This window comes from Mchenga conophoros, linkage group LG16 (assembly GCF_057382185.1).
Source record: "Mchenga conophoros isolate Kocher_MC1m ecotype Shallow Benthic linkage group LG16, M_conophoros_male_GT1.1, whole genome shotgun sequence".
Taxonomy (NCBI): Eukaryota; Metazoa; Chordata; class Actinopteri; order Cichliformes; family Cichlidae; genus Mchenga; species Mchenga conophoros.
In genome coordinates, this window is record NC_140541.1 from 8,673,381 (window position 1) to 8,694,712 (window position 21,332).

The 21,332-nt window shown below is 40.0% G+C and overlaps 1 protein-coding gene across 2 annotated transcripts in view; it reads left to right on the forward strand.

Moving 5' to 3' along the window:
- The window catches only part of mphosph8 (M-phase phosphoprotein 8), a 28,577-nt gene that overhangs the window by 1,689 nt on the left and 5,556 nt on the right, over nucleotides 1-21,332 (forward strand). The window contains exons 2-13 of one of the 2 annotated variants that reach the window (XM_085248674.1): nucleotides 1,514-1,675; nucleotides 2,316-3,329; nucleotides 3,520-3,616; nucleotides 5,322-5,570; nucleotides 5,702-5,824; nucleotides 6,146-6,234; nucleotides 18,114-18,254; nucleotides 18,425-18,511; nucleotides 18,701-18,855; nucleotides 19,068-19,219; nucleotides 20,686-20,810; nucleotides 21,209-21,292. In XM_085248674.1, coding sequence (XP_085104800.1) covers nucleotides 1,514-1,675; nucleotides 2,316-3,329; nucleotides 3,520-3,616; nucleotides 5,322-5,570; nucleotides 5,702-5,824; nucleotides 6,146-6,234; nucleotides 18,114-18,254; nucleotides 18,425-18,511; nucleotides 18,701-18,855; nucleotides 19,068-19,219; nucleotides 20,686-20,810; nucleotides 21,209-21,292 — 2,478 coding nt within the window. Of the gene's footprint in view, nucleotides 1-1,513; nucleotides 1,676-2,315; nucleotides 3,330-3,519; nucleotides 3,617-5,321; nucleotides 5,571-5,701; nucleotides 5,825-6,145; nucleotides 6,235-8,461; nucleotides 10,689-13,272; nucleotides 16,742-18,113; nucleotides 18,255-18,424; nucleotides 18,512-18,700; nucleotides 18,856-19,067; nucleotides 19,220-20,685; nucleotides 20,811-21,208; nucleotides 21,293-21,332 lie in introns of those variants that run through there. The other variant, XM_085248673.1, reaches the window with a different exon arrangement.

The window sequence follows — 21,332 nt, forward strand, 5'->3', positions numbered from 1 at the left end:
TTAAAAAATAATCCCGTACACACATAAAGGCAGAAATGAAGGAAAACGCTGCTATGAACATGCCAAAGCAGCAGGTGGCGCTAGATTCCTAACCGTGCAGAAATGTTGGCCAATCAGAAGTCTAGAAGCCTCGGTGGGAAAAAGTAAACAAAGCTGGGGCATAGAAGCAGAACCGAGTCGTATGTGTGGAGGGACAGTAACTGTGTGTATATGTAAGCATTTAAACACTGCAGAGAGTAGAATTAACAGTAACAGTATTGTAGAAATTCATTTCACCGAAACAATAACGTGGCGCACAGTGTGACGCATGCACCAGTTTATTGTATTTCCAGACTTGCTTTCGGCACAATTTACAGTGCACGCTACTCTGTTTTTTGTCAGACTTGAAATAGCCGAAATACCTTCACACTACGGAACTTCTTTGGCTCTTCCGTTCGACAATCTCTCCGGCATTGGAACCATCATCTGTTTTCTCTTCGGTCACGCTCGGTTGATTTTTCTAGTCGGCACACTCATTTCCTCCATTACCCGCTGGCTGCTTCCCAAACAAACACACGTGCGGCTTGGCACTTGTGCTGTACGTAACAAGTCACGCGACGTGACGCTGCGGCTGTGATTGGTTCGGCTCTGCGCTACTTAATTTAGATTGGCTGACCTTTTTTTTTTTTTTTTTTTTTTTTTTTTTAAGAGGACGAGAGCGGCGAGGTCTATCGCGATAGCTTAATTTCTCTATCGAGTAAAAGTTATATCGCGATACATATCGTTGTCGTTCTATCGCCCAGCTCTACTGACCAGTTGAGCTCGTGAATCAAATTCTGTGATGTGCACATTGATTGTTGAGGTAGAATGGGAGGTAATACTATCTCTACTAAGATATTTTCAACACCTTGCTTTTTACACTTTTTGCCGTTGGTCTTTGTGAACTCTGGAGTCTCTCTGGGCTGTACCACCTGCGAAGTAAACACATGCACAGGAAGTTAAGCTGTGGTCCTTCTGAGCAGTGCGGAGTGCCCAGTGGGAGCTTCTGCACCTTTTAGATGCTTTAACTTCATATGTGTACAGTCTGATGCAGCGCTGTCAACATCTCCCTGGAAAGATTGAAAATATTCACACTCTCCTCTGCTTTTTACAGGATTTTGCATCTCTCTTGCTCACGTTCAGTCACTCTTAATACACAAAAGTCAGCTGTGAAACTAACAGTTTTTTACAACTCTTACACTTTTTGTTTTGCACACTTTCTTTCAGCAAGTTCTCACTGCAACTTTAAATGTTTTGCCTGTGTCTCCTCAGTAAACCTTTTGATATTAGAACTTTAAAGACAGACAGCATCATTCAAAATACCATAATTAACACTAACTAACTAACAGGGCCTGTCAGCCGTGTTTGCTTGTCTCAGCTGTCATGTGGAAGTCTTCTGTTTTCTATAGATCCTGTTGGCTCGTGATCTCACTGTCAGGTCAGGTCAGTGGGGCAGGTCATGCTAAGCGCTACATCTTCGCTTTCTTGTTCTCAGGGTGAAGTGCTGTACAGAGTTCGGTGGAAGAACTACTGCTCTGACGATGACACATGGGAACCAGAGGCCCATTTGGAAGACTGTCGCGAAGTCCTCTTGGCTTTTAAGAAGTCACAGGCTGAAGCTAAGGCCAAGAAAGAGGCAGAAACCAAGAAATGTGTGGTAAGTCTGATCTTTCAAGCAATGAGGCATGGGCATTATTTACAGGGGAATGAGGCATTGTAACCACCGCCAACACATCAAGCAGCAAATAAAAGTTTTTGCACGCCCCTACTATGTGGGACTTGGTTGGTCTTGGTGCACAGATGTAGCTTTACGCATGTTGAACCCAAAGTTACGCTCTTGGGTTTAGGTATAGTGTTTATGAAGCGCCATAAACGCTATACCTAAAGTTATCGATCTGTCTTCTGTGTCCGGGCCGGGTGAGGTTTCCCGTGTTGGTATAGTTATTCTTTTAAATGTCGCAAGAAAACATCTTTGTTTCTAAGCCAGAAGCAAACTGCCTGTAACTTTGGCTTTAAAGCCTTTTTAATATAAGTAATCTGATCTTTCCTTTCTTGATTATAGAACTAATGCACAACAGATGAACTTAAAACAAATTTTGTCTGTTATTAAGATTATTATCGATGTTATTTTCCCACCTGTCTGAACATCGTTTTGAAAATGAAGGGGCAAAATGTTGTTGGCAGTATTATTGACCTCTAATTACTTATGACAAACTATTATAGAGCCTTAAGTCAGAAGGTCAAAAAGTAATATCTATTACCAAAATGTGATATTTCCCCTCCCGTTCTCTCTTTAGAAACCTCTGCCTCCAAAGAGTGACGTGTTTGATGCTGACTCGGAAAGTGACAGCGACAAAGACCGACCAACGGAGGCACCTGTCAAGAAGAAAAAGAAGAAGAAAGTCCGGGAAGAGGAGGAGGAGGAGGAAGAATCGCATCTTAAGGAAAAAAGGAAAAAGAAGAAGGACAAGCGGAAAGAAGAGTTTAGGCCCCTACCGGCACCAGAAACCGATGAGGAAGAAGGCAGAGCCCCAACCCCAAGCTCTCCACCCAAGGAGAGAAAGACTGAATCAAAAAAACGTGTGGTTGAATCGGAAGAGGATGACCCTGTTCCCTCCAAGAAACACAGGAAGGAAAGAGGAAAAGAGGGAGGGAAGCATAAAAAAGAAAAGGGCGACGATGGGAGGAAAAAGAAGGGGAAGAAAGAGAGGAAGATCGAAACCTCTGAAGACGAGGCCGCTGCTCCGCTGGAAGATGACGTGAGCGAAGGCCCGTCAGAGTCCCAAATGGACGATTCCGCATCAACTGAGACTTTAACAAAATCGGTGGAAAAAGCCAGTTTGGACGACAAGTCCAGACAAAAAAAGGGGAAGTGGGAAGTAAAGCTGCAGGGTATAAAGGACCTTATCCACGACAAAAAGAACAAAAAGACAGATTCTGCTCAGAAAGAAAGCAGCCTCCAAAAACTGAAGAGTCATAGCTCTAAAGCAAAAGAGGATACTGCGCTACAATCAGACTCCAGTGACAACTCCACCCTACATAAGAAAGCAAAGAGCAAAGGGCAGGAGAGCGCGTCTGCACCACCCAAAGTCCCATCTACATCGTCCTCGTCGTCCTCGTCCTCTGTTACAGCTGTTGGTGTCACCAAGAGTAAGGAGGAGGAAGTTACCAAGGACGAGATATTGGGACAGAAGGACACCACAGGTTCAACTAACCTTTTCGAAAAGTTCCTGTTAAACTGCGAGGCCAAGGATCGCGCCCCCCGCAGGAATCAACCCACCACAGAGAAGAGCAGCAGCAAACCCACAAAGGTGTATACTTTATTTCTATTTTAACTTTGTCATCCAGTATTTCATAAATGGAACCAAAAAACACAACGTGATCTTTCAGATGATGTTCTTTGCTATTTTAAACAGGATATGCAGCTCAGAGGTTTTCCTCTAAAAAAGAAATGCAGCGTGTTAACAGTTTGTTGTTGTTGTGTTTTGTCCCAACACTTAGGTATTGGGAAAAATTGAGAAGATTCCCAAAACAACCAAAGAGTCTCCTGTTCAGAAACAAGAGCCGGAGAAGACGGAGAGGCCCAAGCAATCAGATGGTATGCATGAAACTTGAACTTGAATCAGATTAACACAATGTGGCTTCAGACCAATCCCGCTGGGCATAAAGGACCTTATCCATGACAGGAAAAAATACTAGTTGCTATACAGGCTCCAAAAATTGACCTTAAAGGGCCAAGGAGGTTACTGCCCTACAATAAAACTCTAATAACAGCTCTGTCTTCCAGAGGCCTGTGAGGGTTTAACCCAAATAGATGGTTAATTTTTATACCAGGGTATAAAATACCACCATATACCAATCAGTCAGTTCTCCAGAAAACGGTGTCACCATTCCTGCGAGATCGCTGAGACCCCAGTGCACGGATAGTAATCATAGTCTAAAACTTTGTAAGAGCACCTAAAGCGTTTGTCTTTCTGGAATAAAAACTGTAATCTGTCAGATTCTCCCACAGCTGTGATACTCTGTTAAGTTACAAAGTCAGCATTTTTGCTAGCTTTTTTTTTCTCCTGCCTTCAAATAAGCTAAACTTTATCAATATAGTAGCTCCAGTCTTTTCAGGTCTTTGTGACCAAAGCACCTTCAAACAGCGCTTTTAACACTAAACTGCTCCCTTCAAACACACCTCTTATTTATCTACAGCCGCTCTGCTATCAGCAGGCTAATTCGATGCTTGTCATTGGTCCTGTGGTGCCAGCAGCTTCACTTTTATGTGAACATGCTTATAGCCATATTGGGAATCCCCATCGAGTTGATAAGCATCTTCGAGTGAATTCTTAGTGGGATTGCTGATCTTTCTGTTAGTGAAGCCAGATGAGGAAAATAGATCCTGAATATGTTAAACTTGCTTCATAGTACATGCCCCAGATGAGAGCAGATCACAGAAATGTAAACCTAGAGCTCTAATAGACTATGGTGTGTGAAAACAAAGTCTACATGTCTTTGCATCTTTAACCCCTTCCTGCCCGAGTGTTTTATGCCAGGGTGTAGTTTGCCTTTTAATGAACACAAAGAACTGTGCTGTATAAATGGTTATCATAGAAAAAGGGTTTAAATTAGCAGCATTTTGTTATTAAAAAGTATCATCCAGCACCTCCTTGTATTGTAAAAAGATTTAAAGTAAATGTAACAGATTGCTGCATGTCAGGAGCATAACGTGCAGCATTAGAAACGTCTTTTCTTTAAAATCAGATGTGTTGGTCAAATATTTGATCTGTCAAACAATCAAAAGTTATTATTTTATTTATTATTGTGTATTTTATATAGTTCGTCTGCTGACCAGCTCTAATTCAGAAGACAAAATGTGTCAGGAATGTGTGTCGCAGTGATTGACAGGAATCTCAGGACTTGGTGACGATCAGAGTAATCACAAATAGCTTAAAAATAGCTATGTTTAGCTCATTCATTATTAGTATTTTTAATTAAACGTGACAGACTGTAGTTCTTTGTTAGCAAACTTGCATAAAACCAGGAACTGCAACAAGAGCATTTGAGTGTGTGTACACAAACGCGCACACTCTCCATGTTTGCACGTTTTTATTCTTTAAATTGACATGTATGGGCTTCCCTGAGATTTCAAACCTTTTTTTCTTCTATTCCAACATATGGCCAGGGTTATAAGTGAGTATTAGGTCTACTCCTAATAGGAACAATAAAAGAACAAGCTGTTTTTTTTTGATGTCTTAGATTTTTATGACACGTTGTTCAAAAAGTATTTTTATCTTGTCTGCCACCCTCAATGTCAGTTTCGCGACCAGTTCAGAGTTATGGCTTCAGCCTGGACACCGAGGAGCGGGAAGAGGAATCTGTGGCGAAATCGAAGCCTGGAGATGATACCCGGGAGCGTAGGGATAAGACAGATGAACCACAGCGGCAAAGCTGGGAGCGGAGAACCCCTTCTGATGACAGGAGAAAGAAAAGGGAGGACAGTGAGCCTAGACTCTTTATGGCATGTGATGATACCCAGGACCCACCAGAGGGCACTGACAAATCTGGTATGTTTCTGATTGGCTAAACAAATGCCTCCAAATATGACATTCACACTTCACTTGTCAAATGCATTGATTTTAGATTTATTTTCTGAGTGAAATCCCAGTTGATGATCTCTGCATTGTGTGTTTTACAGACAAGGGCCAGGCCACTTTGAGTCTAGGAATGGACCTTAATCTGGACTGGATGACTCTGGATGATTTCCAGAAACATCTTAACGGAGAGGATGAGATCTTGTCAGGTCCACCTTTGTCACCAAGTGAGTGTTTCCTGATGACTATCTTGGTATTTAGAAGACTTTTGCTTTTAGTTGCAACAAGCCATGAGAAAACCACAACTTGTTTACCATCCAAATTATTCGTTCTGAGTGCAGTTTACCAAAAACATGGAGAAAAACGGTTTTATGTCCGTGACTGTAATAAAAAGAATTCTGTGTCCACAGTAGGTCACATCATTTTTAAGGAGGATCTATGAGATTTGAATAAATAGGCATTTAAAAGAAAGAAAAATTAAATGAGCGTGAGATCTTTAAATGTCCACTTTCTCTAAACTTCATTTGTTCCTCACCTGTTTTTGCCAGATGAGTTGCGAGATGCTGTAAAAAGTGGAGATTACATGGCTGTAAAACTGGCACTTAATTCCAAAGAGGACTACAATCTGGACCAAGAGGTATGTTCTAATAAACATTACCCAGCTGTCTGTTTTATTTCCTCGCTAGTTTCTGCCCTACTTCAATATATTTTTGATTTTTATATATCTCAAGACTCTGAGCACTCAAATCTAAGACACAAACACATTTTAAAGAATTCCACAGCTTGCACCTTGGTTGGCCCCAAGAGTGAGTGTGTGCGTGTGTGTTTTGAAGGGATTGCATTGTTATTAAAAATATATATGAATTCAGTTGGTGACTATGGTCTATCACGCTATGTCTGTCACATATGACACTTATAGACATTAATATTTTCCCCTATAGTTCCCCCAGTTACAAATGCATAATTAGCATTGCATCAGAATTACATTTGGTTTTACGAAAGAAGAACCATTGTTTTAAATAAATGGAAAATGGAAAACATTAGGCATAACCATCGTTAAAAGCATATTTGACACTTTAAACAGTGTTTAACATATAAACTAATATTAGCTTTGTTGAGCAGTCTTTACCCTTCTTACAAAAATATCAAAAAGATGTTTATTATGACATAAAACTGCTACTTATAAACTAACAATTTTCCCTGTCTGTTACAATAATGAGTTTGTATCCGATATTTCAAATGTTTTAGTAAATCAGCAGTAAAAGAAAATATTGTTGAGAAAACGTGAAAAAAATAGCTTATCCCAACGCGTCTGAAGCATCCTAATGAGACAACTATACGTCGCTTTTAGATGGAAGAACAATTTTGTTTTTCGTGTTGTGCTCCAAGTAATCTTTTCTTCAAGATGCGCATCCAAAGACTTTACTTTTTACTGTCCACCAATGATCCAACTCCTTGAGATGTTTTCTTGAACTCCAAGCACCTTCTGCAACAAAGCCAGGTAAGGATGTGGTCTCAAAAGCTGTTAAACATAAATATGACTTGTTAGAAATGCTAGTGTAATACTATAAAGTATAATATAAAAGTTTTCTTATATAGCAGAGCCTACACTGTTGTAATTAGTAGGGTTTTAAAGCTGAATTATACTTGTGTAGCTTTGAGTTACAGAGCCATGTTATGTACTTTCAGACTGAACTACAGTATTACAGTAGAAAGAATATGGCAGAGGTGGATGTGATTAAATTAACTCTTATTCCTGGGTATTTTCAGCAAGTTCAGGAGCATTTTTATTTAATTTACCATCTTAATTCAAGGCTCAGTAGGACAGAGAGCCATTATAAGTGTATATAAATTATTGTTATTGTTAATGAAGTTGTATTTTATGTGGTTAAAATCTCGATGCATGCAATCCTATCTACCACCACCCTGCACTATTTTGAATTCTAAAATGGATCTTTAAATTTGTGCTAACTTAGACCTAACAGTCATTAATTGCTATGTAAATTGTAATGTGTGCACCTTAGAGACTGTGATATCATTTTACATTGCAGTGAACAAGCCAGTGATTGAAGACACTGAAGACATGAAGCGCTTGGACAAGATGAACTCTTTGAATCAGGTACATAATGTATGCTTTCAGAATATGTATCATCGTCATTACCATAACACAATATGCACAGCATGCACCTGTAGCCACCGTTTATTACATTTTCTTTTAAATCAAACATTTGAAAGCATAAATGACAAAATTCACAGTGACTGTTATTATGTGAATGGCTGGACATGGTATTAACATATTTTACATGAAGCCATGATGTGTTATATTACGAGTGAGCTCTGTAAAAATACTGGTATGCCCAGCAAAAATTTATCTTTAATTATTTGTTTATTCCAAACCAGGGATGTAGGTCTAGTGTCAGTGCACATTCTGTTTTCTTCATGTAGCATTTCATCAAACACCCCATTACTACATATACTTGGTTAGATATTTATGATGTCGAAACGCTGCTTGATCCAATAAAGCCATTAACTATACTTGAATGGGTCACATGTGGTTTTTGTACGTGAGACTTGAGGTGTCAGGAGGGAGTTTTGTTACTAAACCTTGGGCCATCATATTGACTCGTTTGAATGGGCCTGGATCTTGGTTGGGGGCATTGCCGTGGTGCTGATGTGCTAAAACAGGAGTAAAAAAAATATATGAATGATTAAAAAAATGTCAGAACCATTTATCTACCAAAATTAAAAACAAATTTAAGCATCCCCTTCTACATTTTTTCCAAGAGTCTGTGTTTCAAATTTACCAAAATTATTCATGGGATCTGATTTGGCTCTGAGTCTTACATATACTTGTTCTTTTACAGGCGAGTACTATTGGTGAGAAGAAGTCATTTGAAGGAGAGAGGAACTTGATTGAAGAGAGAAGTTCGAGTGATGCTCTTAGATTGACTTCTAACACTGAAAGTGCAAGAAACGAAGCAGGCACTGCAAAAGAAAATATCCCACAAGATTTGGATGATCAAAAAAATGATAAGGATATTACTGAATCAGAAAACGCAGCATTCGGTTCACCTACCAAGCAGAAAAGTCGAGGAAAGGAAGACCAAAAGGATGGAGAAGACAACGAGACGTCAGATGACACAATGGGTGGTTTGTCAAGTAAAATTAGTTTGAATTTTGATCATTCGGATCAAGTGCTGTCAAATAAACAAAACCCCCTAAAGCAAACAAATGACTCAGGCGATGAGCCAGGAGATGTAGGGGGAGGTATTACAGATATGGTTCTATCTGCATCAAGTACGAAAGAAATGGTTAAAAGATTACGGCGCTGCACAAAAACTGTGGAAAAGAGAGAACCAACAAGATCAAGTCTAAGGACTTGTAAGAAATTGCATCAAATGACACCTTGCGTATTGGATGAAGAGAAGAAAGAGCCATGCAAGAAACACTTCTGTTTATACTGCAAAATGGCTTTCACTCAACTTGCAAAGCATTTGGAAAGGAAACATGCGGAGGAAACGGATGTTGCCCATGCAATACACTTTCCAAAAGGCTCCAAAGTCAGACAGACATTGCTTGATCAAATTCGCAATAGAGGAGATTATGAACATAATTGCCAAGTTCTTAAAAGTGGCGAGGGGGAAATTGTGACCAAGAAACAGGTCAAGAAACCCAGCATATCAGTTCGTGACTTCTTACCTTGTCAACATTGTTTTGCATTTTATCGCAAAACTGATTTATGGAGACACGAAAGGTCATGTAAAGCTAGAAAAGGAGACGATAAATCTACTGAGAAAACAAAAAGAACGAGAGGTCACAGTGCTGCCTCCCGGCTGCTTCCAATGTCAGAGTTCTTAACTGGAGGCTGTGAGGAAATCATCCACATCATGCATCAAGATGACATCTCGAGGCATATCAGAAACGACCCGCTTATTTGTAAATATGGCAATGCATTGTCTGTTAAATATGAGCATGACAAGTCTCAGTTTGCTTACATTGCACAAAAAATGAGGGAACTGGGTAGATTTGTGCTTGCTGTAAATGAGCTGGACAGGAGTGTAAAGTACTTGCATGAAATATGTCTGCCATCCCGATTTGAATTAGCTGTTCAAGGGGTCAAAAGGATTAGTGGATTTGACCCCAGTTCCAGTAAGTTTAAAAGCATTTCCCTTGTCACGAAGATTGGATACTCTTTGAAACGAGCTGCAGAAATTGCGTTTGGTGAGAGTCGCATGACGGAGGACAGTGAATCAGAAAGCGAAGTGAAAAAATTCATACAACTTCTTGATACAAAATGGAATGAGTGTTTTTCTCGCAAAACACTTGCCTCCTCTCTAAAGCAAGAAGTCAAAAAAGTGGAAGTGGACAAATCAACTGTGACAGAAGACTTGATGAAACTTCACAGGTTTATCACAGAGGAAGGAGACGAAACAAGAAAGGAGCTGAAAGAAAGTCCTAGTTTGTCAACGTGGAAAAAGCTCAGTGAAGCAACTTTAGCTGATGTCTGTCTGTTCAACAGAGGAAGGGTAGGAAATATTGGTAGACTGCTTTTGCAAACTTACATTCAGAGAAAGAGCAAAGGAATATTTGTGCCCTCTGCAGATCAAATAAGGAAAAGCACAAAATTGGAGCTAGAACTTGGTTCCGCTTTGACCAGGTTGGAATTAGAAGGTCAGTATGGAAGGAACATGCTGGTTCTTTTAACAGAACGCATGGTTTTGTCTATTGACTTGCTTGTTGAAAATAGAGAACGAGCGGGTGTGTCAAAAACAAACCCATACCTTTTTGCACGGACTGAAGGTCCATCCTTCATCCGAGCGTTGGATTGTTTCCGACGGGTTGCAATGGAATGTGGAGTTAAAAACCCAGAAGCACTTCTTTCCTCGTCATTAAGAGAGCAAATTGCCAGCTCCTGGCAGTTAATGAGCCTTAATGAATATGAACTGGATCAAGTGGCCAACTTGTTGGGAAAGAGCAGCCAGGAGTGTTACAGACTCTTAAAAAACGCATCCCAGCTAGAAGAAGTGAGCAAACAGCTGCTCAAGATGGATCGAACGCTGCCATCACTTCCAGACAGCAGTGCAAAAGATGGTAAGTACCTTTTTGTTCTATCAAAATATAGCTGATAGCTGCTCTCTGAGTCAATTTACTTTGTTCTTGACCTTTGTACAGGGTGGGCCATTTATATGGATACACCGTAATAACATGGGAATGGTTGGTGATATTAAAGTCCTGTTTGTGGCACATTAGTATATGTGAGGGGGCAAACTCCTCAAGATGGGTGGTGACCATGGTGGCCATTTAGAAGTCGGCCATCTTGGATACAACTTTTGTTTTTTCAATAGGAAGAGGGCCATGTGACTAGGGATGGGTATCGTTTAGGTTTTATCCGATACCGGTGCCAAATCGGTACTTTTGAAACGGTGCCGGTGCTTAAACGGTGCTCGAACCGGTGCTTAAAGAATGGAGAACACAAAATTGGTCCAAAAACCTCTCATGTTCAGCTGTTTGTTTGTTTTTTTGTAAAAAGATAACAATGTTAGCCTTTTCTGCAGCTATGGGGCATATATGGTATCACTCTTGGCTGGAAGCAGTGCTTAAACAATGGAAAAAAAACACAAACTTTGTCCAAAAACCTCTCATGTTCAGCTGTTTCCCACTTTTTCTTTGGTCACTTTAGCCTTTTTGTCCAGGGTGAAGGGAGTATCTGCCATCAAACAAGAGGGCAGCCGCATGTAGCTATGATGATGTTTGCTAGTTCACCTTACATGCATTAATGTAATAACGTGGTTAGCCTACTCAACGTAAATTACACTCGAACAACATTAAGCTACTCACGCAGAGAAGAACGGCTGCTGCTGCCATCATCATCCTCATCATTTCTGCTACACTGGTAGGGCTAGGGGCCAGGACTCTATTCTTCGGGTTTTTGGGGGATGTTGCTCCGGGTCCGATAACTGGCAACCCACCCAACGTGCACAGTGTGAGGTCTCGCAGCAAGCTATCAAATACGGCGCATTTCTCGGCTTTTAAAAAAAACGCTATGCGTCGCCAGGTGTTTCATCGGATTTGAGGTGCTACCTCCTTTGACAGTATCACAGTATCAGCTTAAAGCACTTGTTGCAGGCTGCTGAGTTTGCATATTTTGCTGTGAAGTACAGCCAGACTTTTGACCGCTTCGCCTTGGACATTTTTAATCTGTAGCTCTGCTCTAACTGAACGTACGTACCTGGCCCCGCCTACTATCCTGGGAAACGTAAAATGATTGGCTAGAAGTGTATCACAGCTCAGGAAAAAAAAGCACCGAAATAAAGCACCGAAATGTGCGCTGCTTTTCGGTCTGGTTACTACCGTTTATGTCAGAACCGGTGCCATGATGGCACCGGACACCGGTACCCATCCCTACATGTGACACATCAAACTTATTGGTAATGTCACAAGAAAAACAATGGTGTGCTTGGTTTATACGTAACTTTATTCTTTCATGAGTTATTTACAAGTTTCTGACCACTTATAAAATGTGTTCAATGTGCTGCCCATTGTGTTGGATTGTCATTGCAACCCTCTTCTCCCACTCTTCACACACTGATAGCAACACCGCAGGAGAAATGCCAGCACAGGCATCCAGTATCTGTAGTTTCAGGTGCTGCACATCTCGTATCTTCACACCATAGACAACTGCCTTCAGATGACCCCAAAGATAAAAGTCTAAGGGGGTCAGATCGGGAGACCTTGGGGGCCATTCAACTGGCCCACAACGACCAATCCCCTTTCCAGGAAACTGTTCATCTAGGAATGCTCGGACCTGGCACCCATAATGTGGTGGTGCACCATCTTGCTGGAAGAACTCAGGGAACGTGCCAGCTTCAGTGCATAAAGAGGGAAACACATGTAGCAATTTCAAATATCCAGTGGCCTTGAGGTTTCCATTGATGAAGAATGGACCCACTATCGTTGTACCCCATATACCACACCAAACCATCTCTTTTGTTGTTCCAACAGTCTTGGAGGGATCCATCCACTGTGGGTTAGTGTCAGACCAATAGCGGTGGTTTTGTTTGTTAACTTCACCATTCACGAAACTTAGCAAGCAGTTTGTTAACTGTAGCATGGAAGATGGGTGGTCTCGTAGGGTGTCTTGCATTGAAATCTGCTGCAATAACCCGGTTACTGCGTTCACCAGATATCAACACAGTTTCGATCCGCTCCTCACGTGTTAACCTCTTCGACATGTCAATGGCTGTGAACAAAGAGAAACTTGTAAACAACTCATGAAAGAATAAAGTTACGTTGAAACCAAGCACACCATTGTTTTTCTTGTGACATTACCAATACGTTTGATGTGTCACATGGCCCTCTTCCTATTGAAAAAAAACAAAAGTTGTATCCAAGATGGCCGACTTCTAAATGGCCACCATGGTCACCACCCATCTTGAGGAGTTTGCCCCCTCACATATACTAATGTGCCACAAACAAGACTTTAATATCAGCAACCATTCCCATGTTATTACGGTGTATCCATATAAATGGCCCACCCTGTACTCTATTACAAGGTCTTGATCAGAAAATTTACCAGGTTCAATAAAGCAAAAACAAAAAAATTAAAACTGCATTCTAAATTGGATAAAGATTTTATCTCTTGCGTAGCAGTGATTCTCAATATTTGTCATTTTAGGAACTGCACAGAAGCCTGCTTTAAAAAGAAGACCTTGGAGTGAGAATGAGCAGGCTGCAGTGAAACGTTACTTGAGTGAATTTATCACAAGGATGAAGGTTCCGGGCAAAAAGGAGTGCAATGCTTGCATAGCTGCTGAGCCAGATCTCGGAGGAAGATCTTGGACAGACGTTAAAAACTATGTACACAACACACTACAGACAATGCGTAGGAGAAATAACATACAGAAGTCTGAGGGGAACCTTAATGTTTTGAATCCAAAGAGATCAAAAGCTGGAGTCCAAACCACAAAGACAACTTTGGAAGACACAAGCACTGTGTGTACTATGACAACAGTCGACCCAGATAACTTGAGAGAAAGTTCAAATTGTTGCATGACAATGCCGCCGCCGCCACCAGCAACCAACTTGGGAGATGCATCACCATTCTGCCAAGAGATTACTTCAAGTTACGCATCCTTGTGCTCATCTAGTACAGATATGGTCCATACAAGTCCATTGATTTCTACTTTCACACCATTGAATGCTACTGATACGCAAGTTGTTCCTACATTTACTCCACACAACACTACAAATGCCCTAATGCCTCCTCCATACACTTCAGAAAACAGCAGAATTATGCCATTGTCTCCTTCATATACACAGAATGCTACAAACATGCCACCTCCGTCTGTGTATGTACCACAGGACACTACAACGTCACAAATGATTCCTTCGTTTACCTCCCTTAATACTCCAAGTACCTCAATGGTTCCTACATTCACACAGTTAAATACTGTAAGTTCTCCAATGGTCAATCCATTCTCAACACTTAATGATGGAAGTAGGCCTATTATGTCTTCGTTTACACCTCTAAACCATTCAAGTTCACCACCTTACCCCTTAAGCCCATCGAGGGGCCCTGCAGCTGCACAGGTTGTCCCAACAATCCACGGACCCAGTCTTTCTGACAGAAGTCCGGTGGTATCTGAAAATGCGCCTATGTCTTCTGCAGGAAAACAAATCAATCCAGCTGTCAAGCCTCAAAAAAGAAACAAAAGGTTGTGGAGTGAGGAAGAACAGGCAGCAGTGAGGCGACAGCTTGGAGACTTCTCTAAGCTGGTAAAAGTGCCGGGCAAAAAGGACTGCGATGCGTGTTTAGCTGCTGAACCTGCCTTAAGCAGCAGAACATGGAGGGAGGTCAAATATTTTGTACATAATTCTATTCAGTCACTCAAAAGAAGAGGTCATACTGTTGCATCCAAACAAAGTGGAGGACAAGATCCAGAGACTCATAATTCAAACTCTGAGTGGGATGGTCCTGTTTATCTGTCCCTGTAAACGTTATTTGACATGCAGTATAACCACACGTTATCAGCAAGGTCTTAGATGTGAGAGGGACATCACTTTACCTCAATTTGTATAAGGTATAAAAATGAAACTGATGGAAATTAGTGTAACATACCATCGTAGCCACAAGACATTTATAGGCAGCCCTTTTATTCTTCAAATTAAAGACCCCAGAGTATCCCGGATCACGTTCAAGTATAAATTAAGCAATCAATTGCACAAATATACACTAAATGGGTGGAATTAGGGATGTTTGTACTGTAGCTTTGGCTTACAAGAAAATAAGCTTAGAATGCATATACTATCTAACACTGTCAGGTTGTCTCTAGGAAATATTCTAATTGAGTTTTGTGATCGTTTAGCAGACTTGAACCTCATTTTTGCCTGTAATGTTTCACTAGTGAAATCATTTTTGGGTGACAAGTAGTGCCACCCAAATATGCTTTCCCACACTGTAGTTGTAAAAATGATAACACCAAGAGTTGTTTGGAAATCCCACCTCCACTGTGGACAGGGCAGCCCATTTTAGAGCAAAGATGGCCTCTGGGCATTTACAGGGGGATTTTTACTTGTCTTTGACATGTACTTTATGCATCCGTCTTACTGTCTGTATCAATTTTAGTAGCATTTTTTAATGTGTTTTGGTGATTAGAAATCAAAAGCCTACCAGCAACCTTTGCAGTGAAACCGTCCAGCGTGATAGATTTACTTTGCCGTTTACCCAAACAAGCCCAGGTGTACTATATTCCTGCTTTAGCCAGTAGCATATATTGTAGATAGCTTGCAGCAGTAATAATATACCTTCCTTGCTGATAATAGAGAATTAGGAGCTGTGTGTATCTATAGCTGAAATATCAAAAGCACTTTCTTTCTTTAAAGATCCACTTAATACTTATCTATTATTATACTTTGTTATCTTTATCTTTAACAATCTGCCTAAAAGGTGTGTTGTATTTTTGTATACCCATACAGTGACTGTGTATAGCATTTTAGCATTTAATTGTATTTAGTGTACTCTAATTTTAGTTAAAATACACTACATTTGACTCATTTACATTACTTTATAGTATGTTTTTATTTTCTAGATGTTTATAACATTAATATCCAGTTGCCAAGAACAAATTGCCTTATGGCTGGGTTGCTGTCGTTCCCACTGGCTTCCACTTTGTCATAATACCTGCAGAAGCAGCATGCCTAGGTGCTCGTTTTTGCACACCTGTGGCCGTGGAAGTGATTGGAATATTTGGATGGGTAACTGAATACTTTTGGCAATATACTGTATGCATAATTGTCTAGCAGACATTAGACTGAGGATGTTCGTTTCTGTTTACGGTTTCTAAGTATATTTCGCATTTCATTTTAAGGAGGAATTTGTGGCTTGGTTAGTTCAGCCCAGAGTGATGGATACAGGTTTGGAGACTGACTAAACAAAGTGATCACATTTTAGTTAAAAAATGAGTGAAGCACTTCCTCACGTTCAGTGTGTTGCTTCTTTCAGACTGGACATTCAACAAGAGTTGTGGTGTTGATGATCTGTTATTTAGGTCAGTCAACTTTGTAGATGCCATAGTCAGGACATTTGCAAAGAAAATGTAATCTTGAGTCATTTTTACCAGTAAATATTCAAAGACTGGACAGCATTGCTGCTTTCATTCACATTTAAAAGCTTTTCTGTTAAGATCAATAGTAGCTGTAGTGAACCTGTTTTTAAGAAACCAGTGTTCGCCCTTTCATACCAAAGCTATTAGTGTTGGACACACATAAGACTGACTGCAATAGATTACACAGCCAGGTTAGATAGCACATTGCCATGTGATTTTCATCACGTCTTTCCTGTGTTGTTGCCGCCTTGTTAAAAAGGGTACATCTGTGTTACAGTGTATACCAGTAGTTACATATACAGCTGTATTTGGAAGATGAATCTGTGAATGGTATTGATGGTAATGATACAAATGATTGTTCAGGCACTACCATTGTTGTTTAATGTTGCAAAACTAATGTTTTTCCCTGCGTAGAAGTTACATTGTTTTTATTGCTGTTGTATAAGCACTTTATGTATTAGTCTTCATGTTGCCTTCAGTTAATACTTCATATCAAAAATCTGCTTGTACAATAAAATGCTTCTTGGCTTAAAATTTTAAAACTGGTGACAAGTGTTAAATGATTTCCCTTGATTTCCCGTTTTTTGGGTGAAGGTTTGCAGCTGTATTGATTTGATAAACCTGACTATTTTATACTCATGCTAACAGTAAAATTATACTTGGTCACATATTTTGATGTTTAAAGTGGCCGTGCAAACATGTTACACATGTTCAATATCTGAAATCGATATGTCAGCAAAGTAACTATTGCTAAACAGCATTAAAATAGCTGAAACTCCAGGAAATCTCAAGGTGCATGCATTTGTCATAAACCACGTAATAAAATGCTGATTTGATGATAAAATTACCAAAAAAAACCAATGTCAGAACAAGTAAGCCTCACAAGCCAGTTACACTTGTACACATTTCAGTGCCTGACTTTAGGTCGTTGTAGATGTGTGTGGTTGTAGCAGCAGACGAACCCAGATATGGGTCAAAAGAATCTATACTCTGTGCAAAAGTAATGGTATAAAAATGCAAAACATTTCATCGCCCAAAGCAGTGCGATGACAAGTCGACGTATTCCTAGAATCTCAAGGCTACTTTGGTAAACAGGCTGTATTAAGTGTTTTCTAAATACATTTTTTATAGTAAATATTGATTATTATTGTTGTCATGCAGATATGTAAATGTAGTATTTTTTTTATTGTTTAGTTTTTTAATATTGAGACTATATAAGTACATAAAAAAAAAAATCTATTTCTAACCCATATTTTTGTGAAGATGTTCAAGTAAATATATCACAACGTAATACTATATTAGCTTCAGTTTTGCACAAGGAGGTATTGATATTAAACTTGCAAACTGATAAGCAGGTTATTAATCATCTTCAAAAGCTGCCTGTTGAGCAGTTAGTCTTCTGTAAGTAAAATTGTAAACAATCATATCTATGGTACTTCTCAAGACAGCAAGATAGACATGACCACTGTAACGTCATCCATTGTTTAAGGTGGTCGCGTTAGTCATCAAAAAGAATGCAGGTTTAAGATACAACTGTGTTAGGTTTTGTTTTCAGATTAAGAAAACAAGCCGGTGTTATATACAGTTTGTGGTGTATGGTAAATATCTAACTAAAACTATATTGACTGGCTGCACTGGTTAGTATCTAAATTGGGATTGGTAAGTATTTAGCAGGGATATCACCATAACTTTATTATTATACGAATAATGATTTCATTGTGTTTGCAAATGGGGCATTGTACAAGGAGCTTCTCTTCACAGTGTTGTGTACAAATCATGCCCAGAAAACTGCACATGGTAATTCACTTTTTAGGCATTTCTATACAGTGCAATGGACTCCACTGCAGGTCTGTAAAAAGCTTATTGTTTTACAGCCTTTGTTTTAGTTCTGTGTCTATCTGTTTGTGTGCAGGATGGCAGTTGTATGACCCTCACCATGCTGGCAGCAATAGGGGGGCAGGATGACATCCTCAGGTTACTGATTAAAAAGGGGGTGAGAGTGAATAAACGACAGAAGAACGGCACTACAGCCCTGATGCATGCTGCTGAAAAGGTAACTCTATCTTTTATGTAAGTTAATCCTGCAGCCTTTAACTATACTGTGCATACAATTTTAATTCAAATTCTCAGTGAAAGCCAAACCAGTCAAAGACTCTGAAATAAAGGCATCTGCCTCTTTTGTTTTATCTTGTAAACACTTGATTCCCGTTTGTGTCATCCCAGAATTGTTTGACAACTGTTGCAATCCTACTGGAGGCCGGGGCTTATGTAAATGCTCAGACGCTGAGTGGGGAGACGGCGCTGATGAAGGTAACACTAGACAAACACTAACGGTCACTTTGGTTTTAATTAGTGCAAAATTACAGTTTGCATGCAGATTACAAATGGTGCTGTTTCATAGCAGATCAGTCAGAAATTATATATTTACTTTATAGTCCTTACCTGTGGTGTACCAGTATGAGGTTTCTTTAGAGAAGTTCATTACGTCCTTCCTTTTAGGCATGCAAAAGAGGGAACGCTGATGTTGTGCGCCTCCTGCTGGAGTATGGAGCTGACTGCAACATCCTGTCCAAACACCAGAACACAGCTATGTACTTCGCCCAGCAAAGCAAAAACCTGACGGTGTGTGACTTCATCAAGGACCACATCAGCATGTGAGTGCTAACCACATCATCACATCATAGTTTCATCAGTTTGGTGATGTTTTTGGAGACAGCATAGTGTGAATTAATATTTAAAGAGACAAACATTTACTTTGGTTTCTATCCTTAAAAGGAATGTCAGTAAATTTTGTCCTGCACTGTAGTGGTAAAACCAGTTGTACTACCAAATATATTTGGTTACACAGAACTAATTTATGTTGCAGGCTGTCCAGTGTGGCGGAGGACACCATCCGAGCATACTTTGAGTCTCGTCTGGTGCTGTTGGAGCCCGTCTTCCCTCTGGCCTGCCACAGGCTTTGTGAGGGTCCAGACTTCTCTATGGATTTTACCTTCAAGTCACAGCCTCAACCAGAGGGTAACCCCAAATTTTTACATATTTTTACATTACCTGATATGCAAAAACACCACCTCACTCGAGAGGTGGTGTATTTGCTGTTTTTCTGTTGCCAGACAGATTCATGAATTTTGTTTTTATCATGTCTGGCCACGCTTGGCAAGGATGCTACTCTTTTAGTAGCTTTGTGCTACTGATACATTTTTTACAGACTGCATAAAAGGAGGATAACACTGCAGACATCAGATACTGAGTACTGATGAAAAGGATGAACGCTACTTACATTAGAATTCTTAATTGATTCATATTATGTACGTTTTAATATACCATTGAGGTGATTTGTTTTAAACATTTTGCTGATTTGAAGTCTTTCCAAGAACATAAATCTAAAAGCTAAAAACCTTTAGGCTGTTGACATTAATAAAATGTTTTGTAAATGACATCCCGAGAGAAAATAAAACTGCCTTTGAACTGTGATGTTTTATACATATTTATTTGAAAAGGTAATTTACAAACGCTCAATTTTAGCTACAAAACACAAGAAAATATCCAAAGATGAGGGAACTGCGGACAGGACAGTTTTACACCTGCAACAGCTTAGATTAATAGGTACTTGAGCAGATGCTACCAATGAACATACATATCTAAATAGGTGTTGTCAAGATAAAAAGATTACTCAGATTTGTATGTCTCTTTCAATCTTTAAAGTGAAACTTCCACAGTTCATATTACATGAAGGCAAAAGTAAATTGACCAGGAGTTGGGGAACTTCGGGCCTCAAGGGCCAGTTTCCTGCAGGTTTTAGATGTGTCCTTGATCCAACACAGCTGATTTAAATGGCTAAATTACCTCCTCAACATTTTTTTGAAGTTCTCCAGAGGCCTGGTAACGAACTAATCATTTGATTCAGGTGTGGTGACCCAGGGTGAGATCTAAACCCTGCAGGACACTGGCTCTTGAGGCCTGGAGTTTCCCACCCCTGGCATAGACCATACAATGCAGTCCAGCAGACATTATGAGGTATTATGAAATAAAGATGTAAATTCATATTTGGAACATTTTCTTTCCATTAGTCTGTAAGAAGACTTGTTATGGAAGCAAATTAGCCCAAACTCCCAAAATTGACCAGTGTGTGCAGTTTTTAGCTGCACTGTCTCACCTTAAACTGTAAACTGAACCTGCTATTCGGCTAGTACAAAGTGTAATGATGGATTGTGTTGCTGTGTGACAAGCACTGGTTATAGTGCAGAATGAAATCATTTGAGGTCATGGTCAAAGGCTAAACATCGTACCTCCTGCACATCACTTGTGTCCGGGCCTTCGTATGAGAACGGTCCGAACATTACCCCGACGTTTTCCAGAGTTGATGTGCAAAAATGGCTTCAAATGTCAACGTCATTAGAACGTTATCCCACTAATGTGTTGGCTATAAATTTCTATTCCAATCGAACCTTTCTGTGAAGTTTTATCATCCCTCCTACTTCCAGGTTCAGGTATCCTCCTCTTCATCTTCCACGCCAACTTCCTGAATGAGATCACAGCCAGGCTATGCGGACCTTGCAGTGTGCACGCCGTGGTGCTCAACGATAAGTTCCAGCTGCCCATTTTCCTGGTTGGTTGAAATGATGATTACACAACAGTTGGTTAAAAACAAAATGTGCCAAGTGATTAATGAAAGATAAAATTGAGAAATTTGATAAACTATAAAACAAATCGACAAAAATAAAACTGAAAAACGATTTTAATCCATCGGAATTTTATTATATTAAATCCTCCTTTGATATCATTCAGAGTGGTCGTTTGTCTATTGTTTACCCTCACTCTCTCTTTACAGTGTTTTTCACTATTGCTGCTTTGAGCAAATGAACAAGCAGTTCACAGGAGACCATGCAGCCATGTTTAATGTCACTGTGTGGATTCAATGTACTTCACCTCATTAAATCGTTTAAATTTAGGCCACAGTGCTAATTTTTGCTTATTTTTTTCTACTTTTTGCCTTCAACGTTTCAGGATAGTCACTTCATCTACTCTTTCAGCCCGAATCCAGGCGTCAACAAGCTCTTCATTCGCCTTGCAGAGGCGCCAGCAGCCAAGGTGACACACACACACACACACACACACACACACACACACA